The 23,231-nt window shown below is 49.1% G+C and overlaps 1 protein-coding gene across 1 annotated transcript in view; it reads left to right on the forward strand.

Annotated features, from left to right (window-relative positions):
• LOC126521626 (uncharacterized) overlaps positions 1 to 20,703 on the forward strand; it is a 38,040-nt gene extending 17,337 nt beyond the window's left edge. The window contains exons 2-3 of the mRNA XM_050170320.3: positions 15,279 to 15,630; positions 19,095 to 20,703. Coding sequence (XP_050026277.1) covers positions 15,279 to 15,630; positions 19,095 to 20,689 — 1,947 coding nt within the window. The 3' untranslated portion in view covers positions 20,690 to 20,703. The remainder of the gene's footprint in view (positions 1 to 15,278; positions 15,631 to 19,094) is intronic.
• The last annotated feature ends 2,528 nt before the right edge of the window (positions 20,704 to 23,231 follow it).

Raw genomic sequence — 23,231 nt, forward strand, 5'->3', positions numbered from 1 at the left:
TGACAAAAACTCTGTCAACCGGAATTCCCCGTCCCCGATCACAGTTTTTAGTTTAGCGAGTCATTTATTGTGTGATACACAGTCGAATACCTTTGCGAAATCTAGCATTACAATATATGTCTGGCTGCAGTTGTTAATACTGTTACGGGGATGTTGCGAGTATATATAAAAACTATATTTACAATATATATACAGGATGAGTCAGAATAACTAAGATGGCTGACCACCACCAACACGCAGCAGCCAGCGTCTGCAATCTTCTTCCTCTCTTTTCTTTCATCCTTCCATAACAATACTAAGTTTTACATCGTGTATAACCTCAGTTGAATGAGTAACAGTTGAGAGTCCGCGTCGAAATCCACGCTGATTAGGGGATAGTATATCATTGCGCTCGATAAAAGTTGTTATATGCTTCGAAATATGTTCGAAAAGTTTATATGATGTGCCTGTAAGAGAAATTGGTCTATAGTTGGAGGGTGAAGCAATGTCGCCTGATTTATGAACAGGTATAATGTTTGCCAGTTTCCAGTCTTTGGGTAATTTTGATGAGGAAACAGATTTGCGAAAATTAACTCCAAGGTATTTGCTACACCATTCGGCGCATCTTTTTAAGAACTCGTTCGGAATATTGTCTGGTCCGAATTACTTTTTAGGATTTCTGAGAGGATCAATATTTACTTTGGGCGAAATGCAAGAGTCGGGGCACATGCAGTCTTTAGTAAAAATTGAAAGGAAAATATCGTTGTACATATTAGCAGTATTAATCTTATCTTCTAGAGACGTTCCAGACGGCACCGTTTTGTGGTTACGTTTTCTTATCCAGGAAGTTTGGGTGAAGCAGTCATGATAATTACGCTTGAACGTGAAAATACATGCCTCATAAGCCATATCGGCTGTTTCGCCACGCGTCCCATGTTTCATTTTTAAGTCGTAAAAGAAAGACGTCCAAGGTTTGCGACGTGATATTCTGGATTGTTACTTTCGAATGTGGTTCTGGGTGAGTTGGTGTGTCTGTTCCTTGAAGGAGTAAATAAATGTGAAAATGATCACTGATACCGGAATACAGTGTCTGTATTTAGATTGGTGATAAAGACATCGGTGATCGATTCTGTCCTCGCGGTAACACGCGTAGCAGAATTTGTTAAAGCGGTGTGACCACTTAATTCCACAGTGCACAAAAACGTTGCCTGATCAGCAGAGAGATTTAATAAATTGGTGTTAGTATCGCCTCCGATGATCGCGTTGAACTTGTTTTCAGTTATAAAGAGTTCAGCAGCTTATCAACATAGTCAATAAAGGGAGCCATATGACTATCAGGCGGGCGATACATTCCGCAGTAAACATTACTATTCGATAATAAGCATGGGAATTCGAAACCTTTAGTTATGATAGAAAACTCTGGAATAATCTGGCATTTCAGTTCAAGTTTTTCCCGAAACGACCTGGCCACCACCCTGCAGCCTACTCGCTCGGTTCGGGAACAAGCTATAGTAGCCATCAAGCTGGTATACCTCAGCGCATGGCCTATGCCGTGGCTCAGTGAGCACGATTAGATCAAATTTAAAGGCAACTGAATCAAAGAGCACTGACAACTCATCTCCTTTGTGTCTGTCCGAACGAATGTTGAAGTGGAAGCAAGTTCAGATAATGTTCCGGTGGCTGTAATACAAGTGATTCACATCATGGGGCTTCGTTCCAAGGCTGCATGCAACATCAACATATAACGTCACTAGCAGAGCATAAACGCATAGCACATCTGTTTTACGGCAAGTTAAAAAAAATACAGATGCAACGCACATTTTGCAATCAACGTGAAGCGAAGCTTTCGTGCAGCAGTTAATCAAATGGTATAAATTTGCCCCCTTCATTCCTGTGCCTTTGGCGTAAAGGAAACTGGAGCGCGAGCCACGAAAAAAAGATTCAGTGTTGATTTAACGGTAAATGCGAAAAATTACGCCATCATTACGTCTCAACTCTTTGAAGTCCCGGATCCATGATCCATGAACCGCGTTCACCACATTGCAAAGTGGTGGCAGAGATGTGCTACTATCCGCCGTGGTTGCTTAGTGGCTGTGGTGTTGCGCTGCTAAGCACGAGATCACTATTTTTGACCAAGGACCCCGTGGTGGCGGAACAAGCGGCAACTGCTCAAGCCATCAAGAGTAATAAGTGGGCCTGCATTTACAGCGATTCGAAATCCGCTATAAAGTGTTTTGATAAAGACTACGTAGCTGGAGTTGCAGCTAAACTATTTGAAAACATTGCGCTTATGAGAACTGAAATCCGATGGTTTCTTGCGCATATGGGGAAAGTGGACGAGACTCGTGTAAACACCAATGAGGTTGCTCGCGACTTGGCGCGAGGACTTGCTAGCCGTGACAGCCACAACCGAGCCATTCACCGTCAAGCCGGGGAATCTAGAGATCATGTAATAATTTACAATGACATTCCCAAACATTACAATTTAGGAGCCAGGCAATTCCCATTGCCACATTCGAAAGTGAACACGGCTAAGGCTTTCTCACTGCGCTTATTTCAAGCAGGTGCATATCCCACGCCATACCACATTAATAAAATATATCCACAGAGGGAAATTAAGATAGAGTGCAACAATTCTAACGGCAGCGTTGAAATTAGACATATGCTGGCGGGGTGTCCCGCGACTCTCCCCAACCTCGTTGAAGAATGGACACAGTGGGAAAAAAACTATTGAAAGCCCATTGTTTGAAGACCAACTAAGGGCCGGGCCCATGAGGTCACCGAAGGGCTCGGCCTGATCACGGTTCCAACGTGGGAGCGACCCGCCTTGGCTTAACAAGTCGAGCCTCCGGACCTCATTTCAATAAAAGTTTTCACACACACACGAGGTCGCGGGATCAAATCCCGGCCACGGCGGCCGCATCTTGATAAGCGCGAAATGAAAAAAAAAAAAAAGAACACCCGTGTACTTAGATTCAGGTGCACCTTAAGGAATCCCAGATGGTCAAAATTAATCCGGAGCCCCTCACTACGGCGCGCCTTAAAATCAGATCGTGGTTTTGGCACGTAAAACCCCATAATTTAGGAAGTGCTACTGACCGTGGTCCCGAGCAGAACCCCTTCTTTAAGCTGTATATATATATTACTGTCCATTCCCTTTTATCTGTTTTTGTATTGATCGCCCATTGTCTATTCTTGTATAATTAATTATCATTTTTGATATGTGCCCGTTTGATTATCTGTTTCTCTCCCCTCCTGCCTGGTCTTTAATGACCGCAGTATTTCCTAAATAAAATTATATATATATATATATATATATATATAATTTAGGAAATACAGCGGTCATTAAAGACCCCGGCCCTCAGTCCCCAGATGCTGCGAAGCAACTGGCCCCGGCGGCGATCAGACCTGCGACGCAACAGAGGGTGCTAAGAATCCCTGGTTCCAGACAGGACGCCATTGGAATCTGAACCTGGCAACACTTAACGTTAGAACGTTATCTAGTGAGGCGAGTCTAGCAGTGTTATTGGAGGAATTAGAGCGCAGAAAATGGGATATACTAGGGCTCAGTGAGGTTCGGAGGACAAAAGAAGCATATACAGTGCTGAAAAGCGGGCACGTCCTGTGCTACCGGGGCTTAGCGGAGAGACGAGAACTAGGAGTCGGATTCCTGATTAATAAGAATATAGCTGGTAACATACAGGAATTCTATAGCATTAACGAGAGGGTGGCAGGTATTGTTGTGAAACTTAATAAGAGGTACAAAATGAAGGTTGCACAGGTCTACGCCCCTACATCCAGTCATGATGACCAGGAAGTCGAAAGCTTCTATGAAGACGTGGAATCGGCGATGGGTAATGTCAAAACAAAATACACTATACTGATGGGCGACTTCAATGCCAAGGTAGGCAAGAAGCAGGCTGGAGACAAGGCAGTGGGGGAATATGGCATAGGCAATAGAAATAGCAAGGGAGAGTTATTAGTAGAGTGTGCGGAACAGAATAATATGCGGATAATGAATACCTTCTTCCGCAAGCGGGAAAGCAGAAAGTGAACATGGAGGAGTCCGAATGGCGCGACTAGAAATGAAATAGACTTCATACTCTGCGCTAACCCTGGCATCATACAAGATGTGGACGTGCTCGGCAAGGTGCGCTGCAGTGACCATAGGATGGTAAGAACTCGAATTAGCCTAGACTTCGGGAGGGAACGGAAGAAACTGGTACATAAGAAGCCGATAAACGAGTTAGCGGTAAGAGGGAAAATAGAGTAATTCCGGATCAAGCTACAGAACAGGTATTCGGCCTTAACTCAGGAAGAGGACCTTAGTGTTCAAGATATGAACGACAATCTTATGGGGATCATTAAGGAATGTGCAATAGAAGTCGGTGGTAACTCCGTTAGACAGGATGCCAGTAAGCTATCGCAGGAGACGAAAGATCTGATCAAGAAACGCCAATGTGTGAAAGCCTCTAACCCTACAGCTAGAATAGAACTCGCAGAACTTTCGAAGTTAATCAACAAGTGTAAGACAGCTGACATAAGGAAGTATAATATGGATAGAATTGAACATCTCAGGAACGGAGGAAGCCTAAAAGCAGTGAAGAAGAAACTAGGAACAGGCAAGAACCAGATGTATGCGTTAAGAGACAAAGCCGGCAATATCATTACTCATATGGATGAAATCGTTCAAGTGACTGAGGAGTTGTAGAGAGATTTATACAGTACCAGTGGCACCTACGACGATAATGGAAGACAGAATATTCTAGAGGAATTTGAAATCCCACAAGTAACGCCGGAGAAGTAAAGAAAGCCTTGGGAGCTATTCAAAGGGGGAAGGCAGCTGGGGACGATCAGGTAACAGCAGATTTGTTGAAGGATGGTGGGCAGATTGTTGTAGAAAAACTGGCCACCCTGTATACGCAATGCCTCATGACTTCGAGCGTACCGGAATATTGGAAGAACGCTAACATAATCCTAATTCATAAGAAAGGGCACGCCAAAGACATGAAAAATTATACACCGGTCAGCTTACTGTCCGTTGCCTACAAAGTCTTTACTAAGGTAATCCCAAATAGAATCAGGAACACCTTAGACTTCCGTCAACCACAAAGGACCAGGCAGGGTTCCTTAAAGGCTACTCAACAATAGACCATATTCACACTATCAATCAGGTGATAGAGAAATGTGTGGAATATAACCAACCCTTATATATAGCTTTCATTGATTACGAGAAAGCGTTTGATTCAGTCGAAACCTCAGCAGTCATGGAGGCATTACGGAATCAGGGTGTAGACGAGCCATATGTAAAAATACTGAAAGATATCTATAGCGGCTCCCCAGCCACCGTACTGCTCCATAAAGAAAGCAACAAAATCCCAATAAATAAAGACGTCAGGCAGGGAGATACGATCTCTCCAATGCTATTCACAGCGTGTTTGCAGGAGGTATTCAGAGACCTGGATTGGGAAGAATTCGGGATAAGAGTTAATGGAGAATGCCTTAGTAACTTGAGATTCGCTGATGATATTGCCTTGCTTAGTAACTCAGGGGACCAACTGCAATGCATGCTCATTGACCTGGAGAGGCAAAGAAGAAGGGTGGGTCTAAAAATTAATCTGCAGAAAAGTAATGTTTAACAGTCTCGGAAGAGAACGGCAGATTACGATAGGTAGCGAGGCGCTGGAAGTGGTAAGGGAATACGTCTACTTAGGACAGGTAGTGACCGCGGATCCGGATCATGAGACTTAAATAATCAGAAGAATAAGAATGGGCTGGGGTGCGTTTGGCAGGCATTCTCAGATCATGAACAGCAGGTTGCCATTATCCCTCAAGAGAAAAGTGTATAACAGCTGTGTCTTACCAATACTCACGTACGGGGCAGAAACCTGGAGGCTTATGAAAAGGGTTCTCCTTAAATTGAGGACGACGCAACGAGCTATGGAAAGAGGAATGATAGGTGTAACGTTAAGGGATAAGAAAAGAGCAGATTGGGTGAGGGAACAAACGCGAGTTAATGACATCTTAGTTGAAATCAAGAAAATGAAATGGGCATGGGCAGGACTTGTTATGAGGAGGAATGATAACCGATGGTCATTAAGGGTTACGGACTGGATTCCAAGGGAAGGGAAGCGTAGCAGGGGGCGGCAGAAAGTTAGGTGGCCGGATGAGATTAGAAAGTTTGCAGGGACAACATGGCCATAATTAGTACATGACCGGGGTAGTTGGAGAAGTATGGGAGAAGCCTTTGCTCTGCAGTGCAGTGGGCGTAACCAGGCTGATGATATTATATATATATATATATATATATATATATATATATATATATATATATATATGTGTGTGTGTGTGTGTGTGTGTGTGTGTGTGTGTGTGTGTGTGTGTGTGTGTGTGTGTGTGTGTGTGTGTGTGTGTGTGTGTGTGTGTGTGTGTGTGTGCGTGCGTGCGTGCGTGTGTGCGTGTGTGTGTGCGTGTGCCCGCGAAATACACAAAAAAACCGCGTGACATAGCCGCTTGCGCGCCGTGATTGCAGCGCTCCCAAATTCTACGCGTACAAATGAACAAAGCATCTCGCCAGGTGTGCTGCTCCTTAAAAGGCGACAGGGCAGTGAGTAAGGCGTTCACTGTGCAATTTACGCCAGTGATGTGCTTCCCTCGCGGCGGTTCGTGTTAGCGATGGGCAGACGCAGCTGCAGCACACCTGGCTAAATGCTATTGGTTCGTTTGTACGTGGAACGCGTGGGAGCAGTGCAATCACGACGCGCAAGCGGGCATGTCCCGTGGTGTGTGTGTGTGTGTGTGTGTGTGTGTGTGTGTGTGTGTGTCTTTTTTTTTTCGTGGGCATCCGCAGTAAGCTGAACAGCACTAATACTTGATACATGGAAAGACATGAACTGTTTATTCGGACGTTTTCCAAACCACTCTGCAACTTCCACGCGCTCTTCCAATCTCTCCCATCCCCTCTCTACTTGTACCACGTGACCGACTTCACACACATTCCCTTTTTGTCCACTTTGACACTCCCACTGCTAACGCACCAAAAGAAAAAAAAAGAAACTGCCAACTGACACACAGTCATCTTGTGCCGCACATTGCCACATAACGCAGTGATATCAAAGAAAATATGACCGACTGTATGGAGATTCATTTCACTACACCGTCGCAGCCGTCTATGTAAGATCTCAAACAGCCTGAGTTTAGAACAGCCATGGCGCCAAGCCCTCGATATTGTACTGCATCAGCGGAACTCGAAAATGGGTTTGCAGTGTCCGTCTCTTCCGCTTTGTCGACAACGACGGCCGTCGTCTCAAGGCTTCAGATTCACCCTCGCCACCGATCAAAGCAAGCCCAAACTTCTCCACTATCTCTGGAATTAGCATTCATGCGATTCGCCAACCACTGCTCAGCGAGCAGCAGTAGCGGCTGGTAACTTGTGCAGGATGCTGCGCGCTAAAAAGTCTGACAGTGATGCCCGTGGAGTCTGTGCGTATGTTTCGAAGTTCACTACAGGCAATACTGTAGCGAAGGATGACGGCATTGCGTGCATTTGCAAGTAGTTCCTCTTGGTAAGGCGGCCAAGTGTGTTGCGAAAGCCTGCTGCTGCCGCAAGGAGTGAGTTCAGAGCCAGAGGAATAGCTCGAGTGTGCTTACCCTTTCTTTCTTGCGTTTCATTGGTCGTCTCCTTTTCTTTTTTCCCTTTCACAACTGGCATAACCATCCAGGTCATTGGACATTTAAGTGAGGATGTAAGTTTTTACGATTGGCGTAGAGTTGAGAAGTGTTCCACACTACTCGCCTCAGCCTGTTGCTAAAGTTCAGAGGAACCTGGCCGGGGTGCGGCCAGGTTCCTCTTCAGCTGGGGTCCGGCCTTCATCAAGATGAACTGTGCATGAAGGCCGGACCCTGGCCGAAACGTCAGTCAACTCCTGTTATTTTTTCTACGTGCTTCTATTTTTTGAACTATTTCTCTGCCGGATCCTCTGATTCTATGCTCCACAAACACACACAAACACACACACACACACACACACACACACAAACACACACACACACATATATATATGCATTGCTAAGCACCCGCCCAAAAGCAGCGGCATCTGTAGATCGCTAGCGCGAGTATAAAATATATTTTGCGGATCGCATGCGCTGTGGGACTCTGTTTAAGCGAAGCTTTCACTGATGCTTGTGAAGAACGCTGTTCCTGCTCAGCGGCCAAGTGCAAGTACAAACCACGCGACCCAGTTGGATACATTTTCACTGGGAACCAGCTCTCCCGACATAAAGTTGTTGCGCTCTGTTGTGCACATGACATGCATGTCGACGATGGAACTACCACGACGACGATGGCTGTGCGGCGACCACGCAATGACGACATCGGCATGGCAATGATTTGACGACACTGGAATTACTACAACAAAATGACAACGATGCGCAACAATGACGGCGTGAATAGAACTGCAGGACGCCGATGTGACGACGACGGCATGACGACCATGGGATGACGACGATGGAGAGACAGCGACGGCGGGACGACAACTCGATGCTAGAATGACGCCAGTGGTGTGACGACGGCGATGGCCGATCACCAGCCACGGTAGCCCGCTGCTGATCACAGGTTCGATCCGCATTTCGATAGGGGCGGAATGCAAAAATGTCCGCGTACCTAGATTTAGGCGCACCTATGGCACGTAAAACCGCAGCTTTCTATGTTAATTAACGATGGTCTGATGACGGCATGACGATGACTGTATGACGACGACGTAATGAAGATGATGGCGTGAGTACAACTATATGTCAACGCAGTGGCAGCGACAGAGAAAAGACGGAGGAAGGATGACGATGGTATGACAACTAAGGAATGATTACAAAGGTATCGAGGCGATGAAATTACAATGAGGGCACGACAATGACAACGTGTTGGCGTTAAAGCTCCCGTCCGCGCTTACGTGACCACTCGCCGCCACGGGCTGTCTCGATTCTCACTATATCCTGTGTTCGTTTGCAATACATGCTTTACCGGCCAATCCTGCAAAGCTGTAGCCAACGGCCAGCAGGGACGACAAGGATGATGCTGCGCGCACGACGCAGTGCGCCCCTGCCGGCGGAGTGCACGACACACAGGTGTCGCACGGTAATGCGGCCACGTGCCGTGCATAAAGGCTCGTCATTTCAGCCGCACAGTAGTTTGCCAGTCGAAATGTACACTCGCCGGGAATTCCGAGTCTGGTTTAGACCTTTATAATTCGCGCATCCCATCCGGGAGCTTGAGTAATATTTCGTTCTAACCGAATTATCCCCAACTTGTCTTTAATCTAACCTAACCTAACCTTACACCAACCTTCATCTCCGTGCTAACGCGTGCTACAAAGACATAAGTTTCACCAATTCGAGAACCGCCCCGATGGCGGTGCATCGGCATGCCCCCAGCCATTCCCGGTAGGGGTGCAGTGCGCATAGCATCATTCAAGGGTATGACGTCGCAAGAATGACAACGACTGTGCGTCGACGACGGCGTGGTGCCGATGCAGCCCTCCCAGAGCATTTTTCCGCGCTTAGCTCACTGTTTCAAATTTAAAGCCGTGGGTATGACGACACTGAAATGACGATAGTGAAATCACTACGACAGAATGACAACGACGCAACGACCACGACTATATGACAACGTTCAAAAGTATATGGCAGCAAAGATGAGAGTGCCGACCTGTGTGTGACAGCAGCAGCGGTAAAGTCGTAGGAAGAGCCAAGGAAAGCTTCGCTTTAGATACTGTCCGTTGGGGTAGTCACGCAATGCATAAAAAGTAACATAATATGAACGCTTGTCGAAGTAGACCGCACCCACGCAGTCGCAACAGTTTCCCGTGTCCCTAGACTACTCGCTGCAGCTAAACCACAGCATAGGCGAACTAAGGTAGAGCGTTGCAGCAAGGGCAGATTGGGAGAGGAATTTATAAATATGCAAAACTCACCTCCGAGACCGATTGTAGGATCAAACGCGTGCACGCATCGCACTTGGTGCCCCGTCCGCCTCACCAGCAGCAGAAACTCCGGGCATGTCCAGTTTCAGTACGTCTCACAGAATAATTTTCAACGTGTAAGACGTCGCTTCATACTAGGTAGATCGTGCAAGCGCAAAGGGAAGCATCAGCTAATGCTGCCACACCTATAGCTGGCACACAAAATAGGGCATTCGCAGCCATGCAGTGCGGCGATGAAAGCAGGCAGCTAGTAGATGGCGCTGCGTAAGCAATGTAGCTAAAGCCCTTGGTGGTGGTGGTGGTGGTGGTGGTGGTGATGACGATGATGATGATGATGATGATGATTTATTCGCATTCCCTTTGAAACGAGGCGGTGACAAATAGTCACCTAGCCTGCCTGCATGGTTTAATCAGGTTTGCTATCTGGATCTTCTAAAGGTAGCGACAACTGCCGGCAGCGCCTCGTAGTTTGTCGTAAGAGAAAAAGATTTAAAAAGCGCGCACCCGATAGGTGCTGTGTTACATTAAGTGGCCGTGTGGCATTCGGTGGCCAGCTCGAGAGTTCGGCTTATTTTTCAGAGCCTTTCGCTCCTTTCTTTTGCTTTGCGTGAACAGGCGGTTCACAGCAAGGCGACTCCGAAAGGACGGAGCGTCACGGGGCGATTATATGTACCTTTGCGATCGTGGAAGCGATGATCCGATGGTTGCCGATTAGCTGATTACGGGAAACGATGCACTCTAAACGCACATGGCCTGCTAGCTGCTCCAGACGCACACCAGGGGCGCACTAACGTTATCGTCCAATCGCGTAGCTCATTGGTGAGATCAAAGCCATTCGCTACTTTTCGAAGATCCGGGGGACTTAAATAAAACACTTTAGGGCTACTATATGAGGTCGTGCAAGGAATTTGGAAAGGAGTAATGGTGCCAGCTCTAGCATTTTCAAATGCCACACTTTGTTTCCAAAATCAAGAAGGGGGCTGACAGATGAAGCAGCATACTGTGGTGTAAGGGTTATAAACAGGGACAAAGTGCCTCAGAAAGACTGGCCAGCCTTTATGAGACATATTATGAGCCGTGTTGTGCGCGAACAGATTTATTCAAGTTTTCATTTTTCCCTCGCACTGTAACCGACTGGAATGATTCTTTATTGTCTTCCGCCACACTTTGATGTTGTTTTTTTAACTTTTTTATATTCTTTATTGTTTTGTTGCCATTTAACCCACCGTGCTTGGACCTGTACAAGGTTTGCAGTATTGAATAAAGAAAGAAAGACATCTTATCGCTGTGCTTAAAATCAGACATCTTTTCGGGGCGGGAAATTAACCAAAGATCAGTGAACCGTTTGGTTTTGGGAGCCCACGGTGAAACCACAAAAGAAACCACAGTGCAGGGTGACAAGGGTTGGGCCAATTTTGAAGTCAGAGAAGCGCAGAGCAAAATTAGTTTTGAAGAAAGGTTCAGGAACATAGACGAAAATAAATGGGTATTTAAGTGTACGAATAGCTGTACCTCAATACCGTGGGCACAGAATGGAGGAAGAGGTCAAGGAAATTGGCAACCAAGTACAGAGAGAGAGGGAAGGATATAAGGAAAGCAGGGATGTTAACGATTCAAGAGTCCGGTTCACTGCCCTACGCTGGGGGAAGGGAGAAGGGGAAGATAAAGAGGAGAGAGGGAGAAAAAGAGAGAGAGGCAATAGAGATGTACACGGACAGTATTAGAGTCAAAGCCGCTCGTACAAACCAGACGTTCTCAGAAATCCCAAAAGTGCCTTCACTGCCTTCTAAGCCAATGATCGATGGGGACGGTGTTCTAGTACTGTATGTTCACTCAAACGACCATCATATGTTTCCTGAATGTGTGGGACATAGATTGTCTTTGGGCTTCTTATTGAGGACAGGGTAATTGAAAGTGTAAATAGACAACCAGGAAGCACTGTGATTGGAAGCGGGTGGAAGTTTTTACTGTTCAGCAGTCGAAATAAACCACATGTTTAGAGTATAGTTGAGGTGGAAAAAGAGCAAGGAGGAGATTGATAGGACCAGATCCGTTACAGGCGTATGTAATTGTATAAGGTATATGTAGAAGTTCTAAGGAAACGAGGAAAGATTAAGGAGAGAGAGGCAAAATGCTAGACTGATGGGCATGTGTATAGACTACCCGATTAGCTCAAGCATGACTACTTGTCAGCACCCCATTTCGAAGGGAATGCCAATGAACCAGCATCATGAACGTCGGCAGCGAGATAGATAGGACGCTCTTAAAACGGGTTCTATCATGTGACGTGATGTTCAGGTTCCCCAACGGCAGCATTGTCGGCGCTGCTATAATGCATGACTGTTTTCCGTTTTCATGGCAGTTTAAACCGAATAGGTGCTTGCGCGCTGTGAAAAAAAAAAAAGGAGTCAGGCGGACGCAAGTGTTTTTTTTTCTTTCTTTCCACGGGAAAGGGGGGGGGACACGAAAATAGGAGAAATGGTGGTAAGAGCAAACACTGGCAAACCCACACACAGCGCTGCGCTGCGCACTAAACTGTCGCCGAAGACATTACAAGACCTGCAGTGCATCGCAAATCAAGATCCGCAAAACAGCGGAATCTCACAGGCTTAGCATAAGCAGCGGAGGGGGTGACAGCTTGTTTCTTAAAATGAACGCGTTAGCGGTTTTTGCTTAGAAGCGCAACACCATAGCCGCTAAGCCACCGCGGCGGCGCCTGGACAAAATGATTATTAGTTGATAGTGAGCGCTCTGCCCTTCTTTTTTTTTTTTTTGTACTGTCTGCGCTGAAATATAGCTCTGATCTAAGCATTACTCGACGTTCCGAAATCCATCTCTTCCTTTTGATCTCAACAACCAGGATACAGTCGTACCTCGTTATAACGAAGTCCCATGGGACACGGAAAAAGAAACCTACGTTATATACATTTTTTATCGTAAGTATACGCGCAGGTGTAATAGGAAGGTAATCGGGATCAGATATATGCGAACGAAACGCAGGCAGTGTGCCTCTGACGGAACAGCAAGCAGTCTCCTGCGGATTATGTATGACCCATCGACAACTTGCAGTGCCCATACGCGGCACGGAAAGAACAATACATTACGTACACGCCCCGCCGCGAATACGCAACCGTGCGAACGGTGTTATCGGTCCGGTCGGCACGTAGTGATGCCGACTGCGCTTCAATCAAGCCACTGTGCAAGCCAAGCCGCTGGCCAGAACATGCACGCCACCGACAGATTTTGGGACACGGACGGGCCCGCGCGTTGATCCGTACTACGCAACTACAGCGGTCAGTCTAGCCCGTGCGTGTAATCTCACGCACGATCGCCGATGAGGACAACGACTGCGAACACACTGGCGGCGAGCTTCCCGCTAAGGCTTGTCCACTCCGTCGGCCGTATTGCTCAGGACGCTAGGTCATGCGTCCTACGTAACTGACGCTTCTTCGGGAGTCCGCACCCAAAGTTGCGGTTTCGTGCCAGCTGACATGGCGGCAACTTTGTTCATGGCCGCTATGTTTGGCGAATCGTACGCAAGGTTCATGCCCTAAACACAGGTGTAGGGTCCGGTATACGGTTATTGCCGTTAATCCTCGCGGCGATCCCGTGGGCACTGCCATGTTCGATTACAGGGTGACGTGTCCATTGCTTGCCTCAACTGCCTGCGTTGCCTCTGTGTTTACAATGGGTCACTGGCGCAGCTTAGCAAACCTCTTATTTTTCATCTCACCCTATACCCTCCCTATTGTCCTTACTGTGGGGCATAACCCACGGTGTATCACTCCACATGGGAATGCCCTAACCCTTCGGGGGTTCTGCCATACCCAGTCCCTACCCTTTCCTCTTGGGAGTCTGCACTGCTCAGCACAAGCCGGCACGAACAGCAACGGCTGATCCAGTGGGCTCGCGGAGTATAGCGCATGGCAATGGAGCCCTGGACTAAGGGCCCCACTGATCCGAGGAAAATTTCCTACTTGTTTGCCAAATAAAAGTTGATTCTCTCTTCTCTGTTTCGGGAGAGATCGTAGACGGTGAATGGGTGGACGACACGAAGCTTTTGCCACAGCTGGCAACATGCAAAAGCGCTTTCGGAGCTCATTAAGCTATATGTCCAAACGGCGCGAGCAGCGCAAATGGCGCTTGTTCTAAAAGCGGGCCTAAATGTGTATTCAAAGCTATCCAAAACTTTCCGTTCATGAATTGAATCAGGATTATTGTGTTTTGTTCTTCGTTATTTAGTTAGCAAATATTTTGAAGTAGCGGCTTGTCACATTTCTGACGCAGTAAATTTCTTCGCTGCGGCCACTATATCATTATTTTCTGCCTAATCGCTCGCGAGTGTGCTCAGTTCCGATAGATTTGTTCTTGCTGCGCGCAAGGCTGGAAACGCAACTGTTTTGTACGTTGTAATACCTTGTAGCTTCGACCGCTCATGCGCTATCGGTGTAGTCCGTCATTTATTGCGCGTGTATGGTGCGTATATATTCAAGTGTGCACCGATTTACTCACTGACAGTTGGCGATAGAGTGGGCGTAAGTTCTCATGCCAGTTGGGGTAGATGTGTGCTGATACTGTGCGCGAAACTTACTCTGACAGGACACGGCGCTACTCCCTTTGTTGAACGAGCGGTACTCACTCTTGCCGACGTTCCGGGGCCGAAGCACTTCCTTTGAAGGTTAGCGATACAACGCAGGCGGATGAGCAAATTTCGGTATCCTCGAGGAAAGTCGTATATCTAGAAGTGCCAGTAACACATACGGACAGTTGCAGCAGCGATCTGCGAAATTTGCCACACCGACGTATTCCATTCCTTAGTATGCCAGTCACTATTTTTGCAACCAACTCCTGCACACGTCTTCAATCCACACGATTCAATCCAGCACGGTTGAATCACAGTGCATTAGCGAAAACTCAGTTGCATTTCCGACAGCTTATCCCACAGAAAAGGGGAAAGCGGTAGTGGTTTCGTATTCGTGCGCTGTCGCTGAGGCTACGTGCGGCATGCCGCCGAAAGCGCCATCTAGTTTCTCTAGAGCAAACTGCTCCGCGAAAAGGCTGAATAAAGCAACGCCCACCAAATGTTACATTTACTTCGTTATATCAAATAATTTGTGATATCTTTGTTCAATAATAGAAGTTCAACTGTATTAGCTGTACCCGTCTGCCTTCTTCGCGTGCACGCCTGTGTCTGATCGCTTAGCTGTTAACCGACGGTCTCGAAGGACCAGGGGGGCTTCGCAAAAGCAGGTTATCCCCTGCAAAATAGCGTTCCCCAACCTGAAGTCAAAACCTGCAATAAGCTCACTCTGCTCTTTGCTGCAGTTGGTGTTGGCGCTGATGCTGGGCGCCGCGTCGGCCGGCGATGACAAGGACGACGACAGCTTCTCCATCGGCCTGGGCGTGCTGTCACCGTCCTACCGGCAGAAGATCGGCCCCGACGGAAACACCAAGGTCGACTTCAACCAGGAGAAGGACGGCTTCTCCTTCTCCGTGAGCAGCGGCGAGCCGAACGCCAAGACTGCGTCGGGCGGCGTGAAGCCTTACTCGCACATCACCTTCAGCCAGCAGTTCCAGGACCCGGCCGCCAAAAAGCACGCCGGGGCCGGAGGCGCCGAGCTGCAGCAAGTTGCCCAGCACCAGCCTGCGCAATACACAGGACAGCAGGGGCAGTACGGTACGTGGTGCATTTAACGCGACACCATGCTGTCAAGTTCTTCCAGGTGACACTTCCCGCTACGCCGATGCGCGGAGCATACTCACAAAGCGCATCACCGTCGTCGCCTTCTTCACTCTCGTAAAGAAAGAAAGCCCGCTGTCTTAAGCTTTTCCCGAGAAGTAACGTCGCAAGTCTGGTTTGCATAATGCAACTGAATACATACTTCGCAGTGAGAGATCCTTTGCAGCGGCGCCGCTCTAATGAAACCATGAAATTATACTTTATACGTTATGCGATGGGTGTTCAATAAAAAACGATCTGGCCAAGATTGTACTACATGATACTAAGAGTCTGTTATGAGCTAACGTGCTTAGCATTTTAAACGAGGCCAAGGAGGAAAATTGAAGCTTAGTGTGATAAAAAAATGAGGCACTTTTCTGAAGCCGCCGCTTTTGCAAAGACATCCGTGGGACACTGAGTGGGGCATGGCGCATATATAGTACGGCGCGTATAACGCCGTGCGTGTGTATCATGGCCTCCGAGAATTCGCCGCTCGTTTCCTCCCCGCTGAAGTAAACATGTACATCACAGTAAGCATAATATCGATAAATTTCCCCATAATCACTCTACAAAATCAGACGAGCACAATCCGGACAACTTCCTGAGCTGGGTGTCGAACCGAACCGGAATTCAACCGAAAACTGGAGCTGAACCGTTATTTTCAGCTGCGCTGGAGCCGGATCGTGCTGTTATTATTCTGTCACCTTGTAACCGAGTCCGAAGCGAAACTTATTAAATAAGCCGTTCTGAACTGGTTCGACAAGCGTTTCAGAAGACCCTCTTCGTCTATGCAACGTGCAATCTTATTCAGGTTGCAACTTTACTCTCATGAACTCTTTTATGTCTGTGCACGCATGTCTATGTTCGCACGCTGTGCCAAAATCAGGTGGAAGCACAATGTTGCACGTACATACAGGGTGTCGCAACTATCATGCACCATGCAAGATTTAAAATATGTGCAAATGCCACGCAGCTGTACAGAACCAAAGTAATGTTCTATGCTGTCGCTTGGAGGTACCCAGATTATTTTCTGCATTCGGCCTAATTGCATAATTAATCTTAATTAATTATTCAATCACTTCTCAAGTATTATAGTTATATGAAAAAAAATGCAGTGCCCCTCCACTCTGGGAAGATGGATGACCAGCGAAACTGTGTATGTGGGCCCCCTTAGTGGCGAACTGCACCTCTGCCGCGGGTCGGCCTCGCATTGCACTATCTTCTGGATCGGCTCACGTATGTTTAACACCTGCGTCACCACCGCCGCGGGTCGGCCCGGCATTGCACGATCTTCGGGATATTTTTTTCTACACGCGGACCGGATGATGGGGAAAGTAGCTCTTAACAGCTTCACTGTAAAAGTGTAAAAGAAAATTGTAGAGCAACATAAAAACTCCCGATACATCTTTATGATGGTCGATACACGCTACATGAAAGTGTTTTTCCGGGCGTGAAAGAAGCCCGCGAATACACGCAAAATGCCTCAAGCAGCCAGTGGCGCGGCAATTTTGCGTGTGTCTTCTTTCACGCTCGGTGAAGCCCTTTCCTTCTACTGCGGCCGCGGCGGCCTTGGGCGGTAGGCTCGAAGGCTGGCCGAGAGGACTGATGGCGTTGTTCCCGGGGGTGCATGGTTCGCGTTGAAGCGAGAGGCAGCACGAAGAATTCGTTCGCCGCTGCTGGCCGCTCTTCGTCGCGTTCTGGCAGCGAATTTCCGCGCTCATCGAGCGAGATGCGCTCACGTTTCCCTGTGCGCGCGTGGCACCGCGCTTGTAAAGTTAGTAAGCTCACAGCAGCTTATACAGCCGATAAAGCTACTAACCGTAAGGCATACAGCTGTCTAATAATTTGCTATCGCAATTAATGTCTCGTCTTTCGGGCGAAACTGCGATTTTTTTGCACGCAATTGAGCCGCAAGTAGCGCGAGAATACGGACATCGTTTCCAGAACGGTCCAATGCCACTGCATGCCCGAGTGACAAGAGCTGTCGCTGTTTGCCCCAGCGAGGTTCTTTTACTGAACTTTCGGCACTTCGAGACTCAAGAGTGATAGTTTATAGCGTTAGCACATTACTAGCGTTATTAAGGTTACTAATGCTGAAACGCTTTGCTCGGATAACCACTGGGCGGACTTTAATAAAATTTGTTGCATTTGGGAGAGAAAGTTCAATTATAGTGATTGTTGTAAACTAAGTATTGATTCAAGGCCTGAATATTTTAAAATGCATTTTCAAAAATTCGTACGTTTGAAAATAGTAGAAGCAAGAAGTTTACAAGTTAGCCGCCGTGTTTGCTTGGTGGCTATGGTGTTGGGCTGCTAAGCACGAGGTCGCGGGATCGTATCCCAGCCACGGCGGCCGCATTTCGATGGGGGCGAAATGCGAAGACACCCGTGTACTTAAATTTAGATGCACGTGAAGAACCCCAGGTGGTCCAAATTATTCCGGAGTCCACCACTACTGCGTGCCTCATAAAAAGATCGTGGTTCTGGCATGTAAAACCCCATAATGTATTACTATTTTAGTTTAGAAGTTCGTAACTCTGTACAAAAAAAAGAAGATATCGCAGTTCTGTAAGCTGCATTCGTTAGTGCATCAAAGCGGACAAATTTGATATATCGATTCATATATGACGTCAGTTTGTTGCACTGCTTACATGGGTAGAGCCCAAAGCTCTCGTGGCCTGCAGGACATTGAATAAAGTTGATTTCCTTCCTTCTTTCTTACAAGGGTTTTGGAAACGTCTTACTCACATATCAGTGGTCAATTTAAGAGCTTTGAATAACACATCAATTTTGTCCCTTTTACATTTACTATTAGATGCAATTTACAGAATTGTGATGTCGTTTTTTATAGTTGAGTTCCAAGGTTGCAAACATGATAGTATCGTTTTCATAAAATTTGCGATATTCAGCAATTTTCAGTAAATAACAGATCGCCTAAACAAATCATTCGTTATCGGCAGTAACTAGACTGCCTTTTTATTTTAAGTGCAACAAACTTCATCAAATTTGGTGCAGTCGCTGCCGAGAAAAATTATTTCGCCTTTCCGGTGCATTTAGATAGGAACCCTCGAGCTAAAGCTTCCTCTTAAGCTTTGGATGTGCCAAGTAGCCTCATCCTGTGGTCTAGCAGCAGCTCCATGCCATCCAAATTATGGCGTCGAAACTTTTTGCTAAAGCTGTGTGCCTGCTCGTATGTAATCCCGTGTTGTTATACAGATGCAATGTTAAAACCAGCGCAGCGTGAAACAAACGGAAAGGAAGGGCATGTTGCCGAAGCAGCCTGGTGTGCGCGAGAAAGAGATAAGCACGATGTTCTCTTGCAGGTCCAGCCGTTGGCCAGGCTGCTGCTTTCAGCCCTGCCTATAATCCCGGTCAGCCAGACGCCAGACTACAACAGTTCGTGCCTTCTGCCTTCCCTGCAGGAGCCCAAGCCGGTGGCGCCGGAGCTGCCCAGTACGCCGGCGTTGCACCCCATTACGCCGGTGGAGCGCCACAGTACTCCGGAGGAGCGCCACAGTACTCCGGAGGAGCTCCTCAGTACGGTGGTGGAGCTGCCCAGTACGCCGGTGGAGCTGCCCAGTACGGCGGTGGAGCTGCCCAGTACGCGGGTGGAGCTGCCCAGTACGCGGGTGGAGCTGCCCAGTACGGCGGTGGAGCTGCCCAGTACGCCGGTGGAGCTGCCCAGTACGCCGGTGGAGCTGCCCAGTACGCCGGTGGAGCTGCCCAGTACGCCGGAGTCGGCGGCCTTGCACAGTACGGAGGTGCGCCCGCTCCGGAAGTTCAGTACGCGGCCGCACCGCAGGTGCCAGGCTACGGAGGCGGCAACTCACTGGCTGCGTTTGGCAGCTCTGGGTATGGCGCTGCGGCGCCCCAGCAAGGCGGGGCACTGAATACGGACCAGAACGCTGCCCTGGCAGCCGTACAGCAAGTGCTGAACGCTGAACGACAGCGGCAGCACGCCTCTCCCCAGGCCCAGGCATACACGGCGCCTCAGGCCCAGGCATACGCCGCACCGCAGGCACAGGCGTATGCTGCGCCGCAGGCCCAGGCGTACGCTGCGCCGCAGGCCCAGGCCTACGGTGCGCCGCAGGCCCAGGCGTACGGTGCGCCGCAGGGCACGCAGGGCTTCGCTCTGCCCCAGCACCTTTTCGCAGCGGCACCGCAGCAGTCTTATGCCGCGCCTCAGCAGTCGTACGAAGCGCAGCAGCAGCAGCAGCCGGCCTACAGCCCCGGCGTTCACGGCAGCGGACAGGCCTTAGCTTTCGCCTATGGCGGCGGAGGAGCCCCTGGCGCCTCCGCCAGCGACGCGGGAGGCTACCAGCCACACGCTGGATACGGCGGCGTGCCCTCGGCCGGCGTCACGGTATCCGGCCCCAAGTATGGGGCACATATCTTTGGTCCGGCGCAAGTCTTTGCCCCTCCACCCGGTGCCGGTCAGGGTTACGGTGCCGGTGCTAGCGGTGCCGCCTCCGCTCTTCAGGGCGGCTACAACGGTGGCGCGGCGGCAGCTGGTTACGGCGGTGGCGCAGCGGCGGGAGGCTACAACGGCGGCGGCAGCGCGGCAGGCGCTCCTCGGGGCGTCGCTCTGCAGACAGGCCCTGGAGGAGTCATCACCGGAGCTGCCCTCCAAGGATACGGAGGCAGTTCGTCGGCGGGCGGCCTGCAGTCTTATGGCGGCGGACCTCTCGCTGGTGCGGCCTACCAAGGCTACGGCGCGGGAGCTGGCGCGGCTCTTCAAGGCTACGCCGCGGGAGCTTCTCAAGGAGTCTCGTACAGCCCCACCGCAGCGGCTTACGGCGGTGCCCAGCTGGCCGGACAGGGAGCGCCCGGCGTCCACTATGCCTCCGGTTCGACGCTCAGGCTACAGGCGGCTCCATACGCGGCTGCTCTGACTGCCGCCGGTCAAGGAGCGCGCGCCGGTGGATACGCAGCCGGGGGCCCTGGGGGATACGGCGCCGCTTCGTCCGCCCAGGCATACACGCCTCACGCTCGGCCCGGCTACAAGGACAAAAAATGAAGCCCGTCATGATAGCGCTTTTTTATTGCTTTTTTTCTCAAGGGAAGCTCTAAGATAACTACAACAGGACGGTTTGAACTGCCGCTCGCTAATGCCGTCATCGGGGCCAAAACAGCGACCCTGTATTTATTTTGTCCATGTCGCGCTGTTTGTAGTTGCGACTGTTCGAATCGTCCTGTCTTTCGCGCGGCGTTGGTCGCTTTAAGTTTGTTTTTTGTTTTCTCGTTTTGGCGAGACCTGTCAGTTGCACAATAGAACACGCGTTTGCTGCTGCCCAAAGCTGGCCGAAGCTGACGCGGAATGTGACCCGAAAACTTAGTATTCCCAACAGTATCGAGCTGAATTTTTTTACAAAGCTATTGTAGCCCGTCATGAAGGCTTGATTTCGAAACAGCGCCGCGCCGTCGTATTTATCAAGAAACATTCTGCGCATGGCAATTTGTGTACTCATAACATTTTCTTGATTAAGACCGCCTCATCGGGCTGCTTACTCCCCTTCCACCTCTCTCTGGCGCCTACACATTTATCAACGGCATCTTCAGTCGAGTCTTTTACGCGATAGACGAGCTTTCATGCACTCCTTGATGACATCGTGCATTCAAACGGCCCTGTAGTGCGAGTCCGTTGTTCACAAACCACGCCATTGCAGTCGTTTCGCAAACTCACTGACGAAGAAAGCGCTGCGCAGCTCCGACCATGATATACTGTTCCGCTCAAACAGCTTGGCGCTGAAACCAGCATAGAAGTGATGGGAACTGTTACATTGACGTCGGGCTTTGTCGGGCGATTGGCTTAGTCGAGCCTGTACTTGCGGCTTCTTTCATCGTGCCCTTTAATCTACATTTTGCTGCCAGATCGCACCACAGTGCTAGTTTACGGTAGTGAAATGTTTAACGTTGAGTAGAAGTTACTTATTTCATAACTCTTCGCACATTGACTCTATGATGATTGATCATTGTACGCTGTCGTCCTTCATGTAGCTAAACTTGGGCAATGCTTCCACTGATCGTTAAATCTGGGTGCCATTTCAAGAGCTACGATTATAATAGCTATATTGTTTAGTTTCCTTCCATTTTTTTCCTTATCGCCTCAGAGTCTACTTGGATTGAAGCTTCGAAAAAATTGAAGTTATTGCTGGAGTTCGTATTAATCTTGTCATTGCGAGTAAGAAAGCTGCGATAGTAGATTACCTGAAGCTACAAGGACGTCCGAAGCAGAATTAAGCACACAGATGACAATATTCTCCTGGTGTGGTCGAGCCTCGCGCCTCCCGCGGGGGGGGGGGGGGGGGGGGGGAGGGGGGGGAGACAAGGAGGAGGAAGTACAGGGAGGTTAGCCAGTGTAAGTACCGGCTGGCTACCCTGTGCTGGGGAAAAGGGATAAAGGGAATAAAAGGAGAAAGAAGAAGAAGAGGAAAAAAAAGTAAATCGGAAAATTCTCACAGTAACGCGATACTACGCGCTACAACACTCAAAGACGGTCGCACAATGCACATGTCCTTAACAACTTCAGCAAAGCCCTTAAGGCCTTTAGTGACCAATCCCGTCTGGACCAGTGTCCTGGAGCTTTTTGCTCTGTAAAGGGGCGATTGTCCAGTTTTGCGAGCGCGGTCACGAGCCTCCCGCAGACTCCGCACTAAACTCTATGGCGGAAACGTGCCCTCTAATTGCACAAAGCAAGGGCTAGCGAGTCCGTTGTCAAGAATGACTGTCGTCTCCCATGTTTAGCTCTTTTGTCGAGAGTCTCACATCAACCTCAATGGGGCGCAATCACATTCTGATGGACGCACGCCGAGTAAACGCACTCCACTTTGATGTATACACGATTACTCTCGGAAATCGTGCTAGACACGAGAGAGGCAGTCATTCCCGCGCAACGAAATCGCCAGCATTCCCTCGCATCTAGAGGGAGTGTGTCATTCTACCCGGTCACTGGTTGACCAGGCGATCGGCACGCGCTCAAAGGGGCAAGCCCAGGGTGTTTCCTCCGCTCCGCTGAATTGTACCGTACTGCTGCGTGACTTGTACATACAGACTATGTCAGTGTGCGGCCATGTGCGACGCTGGACAACGAGCCAGAAGACGCAGGAAATGAGCTTTGTACAGGCTTGGGGACCCCCGGTGTGCCCCAGCTGTGCCCTGCATTACTGGGCACCGTAACATCTACTGTCTCACCTCAATTAACCGTCGATAAAAAGTTCGTGGTGCCGTGTGCACGAGTCTCGTTTCACCGGTGCCCCCGTGCTACTGCCATCCGTCTAGTCTCGTTTCACAATGCACTCGTCAGACCCCGCAGAACTGTTCTTCGGACAACGTTAATCAGAAGATGCATTGATACGATCTATCACGTGACTAATAACTTCGTGCGAGGCACGAAACTGAAATATGGCTTAGGGAAAAGCCATCGTGTCCAAGAGGCGCTGGTGCACACCGGGAACTCGTCGACCGTCGAGCTGACCCGCCTGACGTCACGGCGTTTTCTTTCCCGACGGATCCTTTCTCTCTCCGTGTAGTGATCCCTTCGAACTTTTCTTGTTTTGTTA

This window comes from Dermacentor andersoni, chromosome 6 (assembly GCF_023375885.2).
Source record: "Dermacentor andersoni chromosome 6, qqDerAnde1_hic_scaffold, whole genome shotgun sequence".
NCBI classification, from domain to species: domain Eukaryota; kingdom Metazoa; phylum Arthropoda; class Arachnida; order Ixodida; family Ixodidae; genus Dermacentor; species Dermacentor andersoni.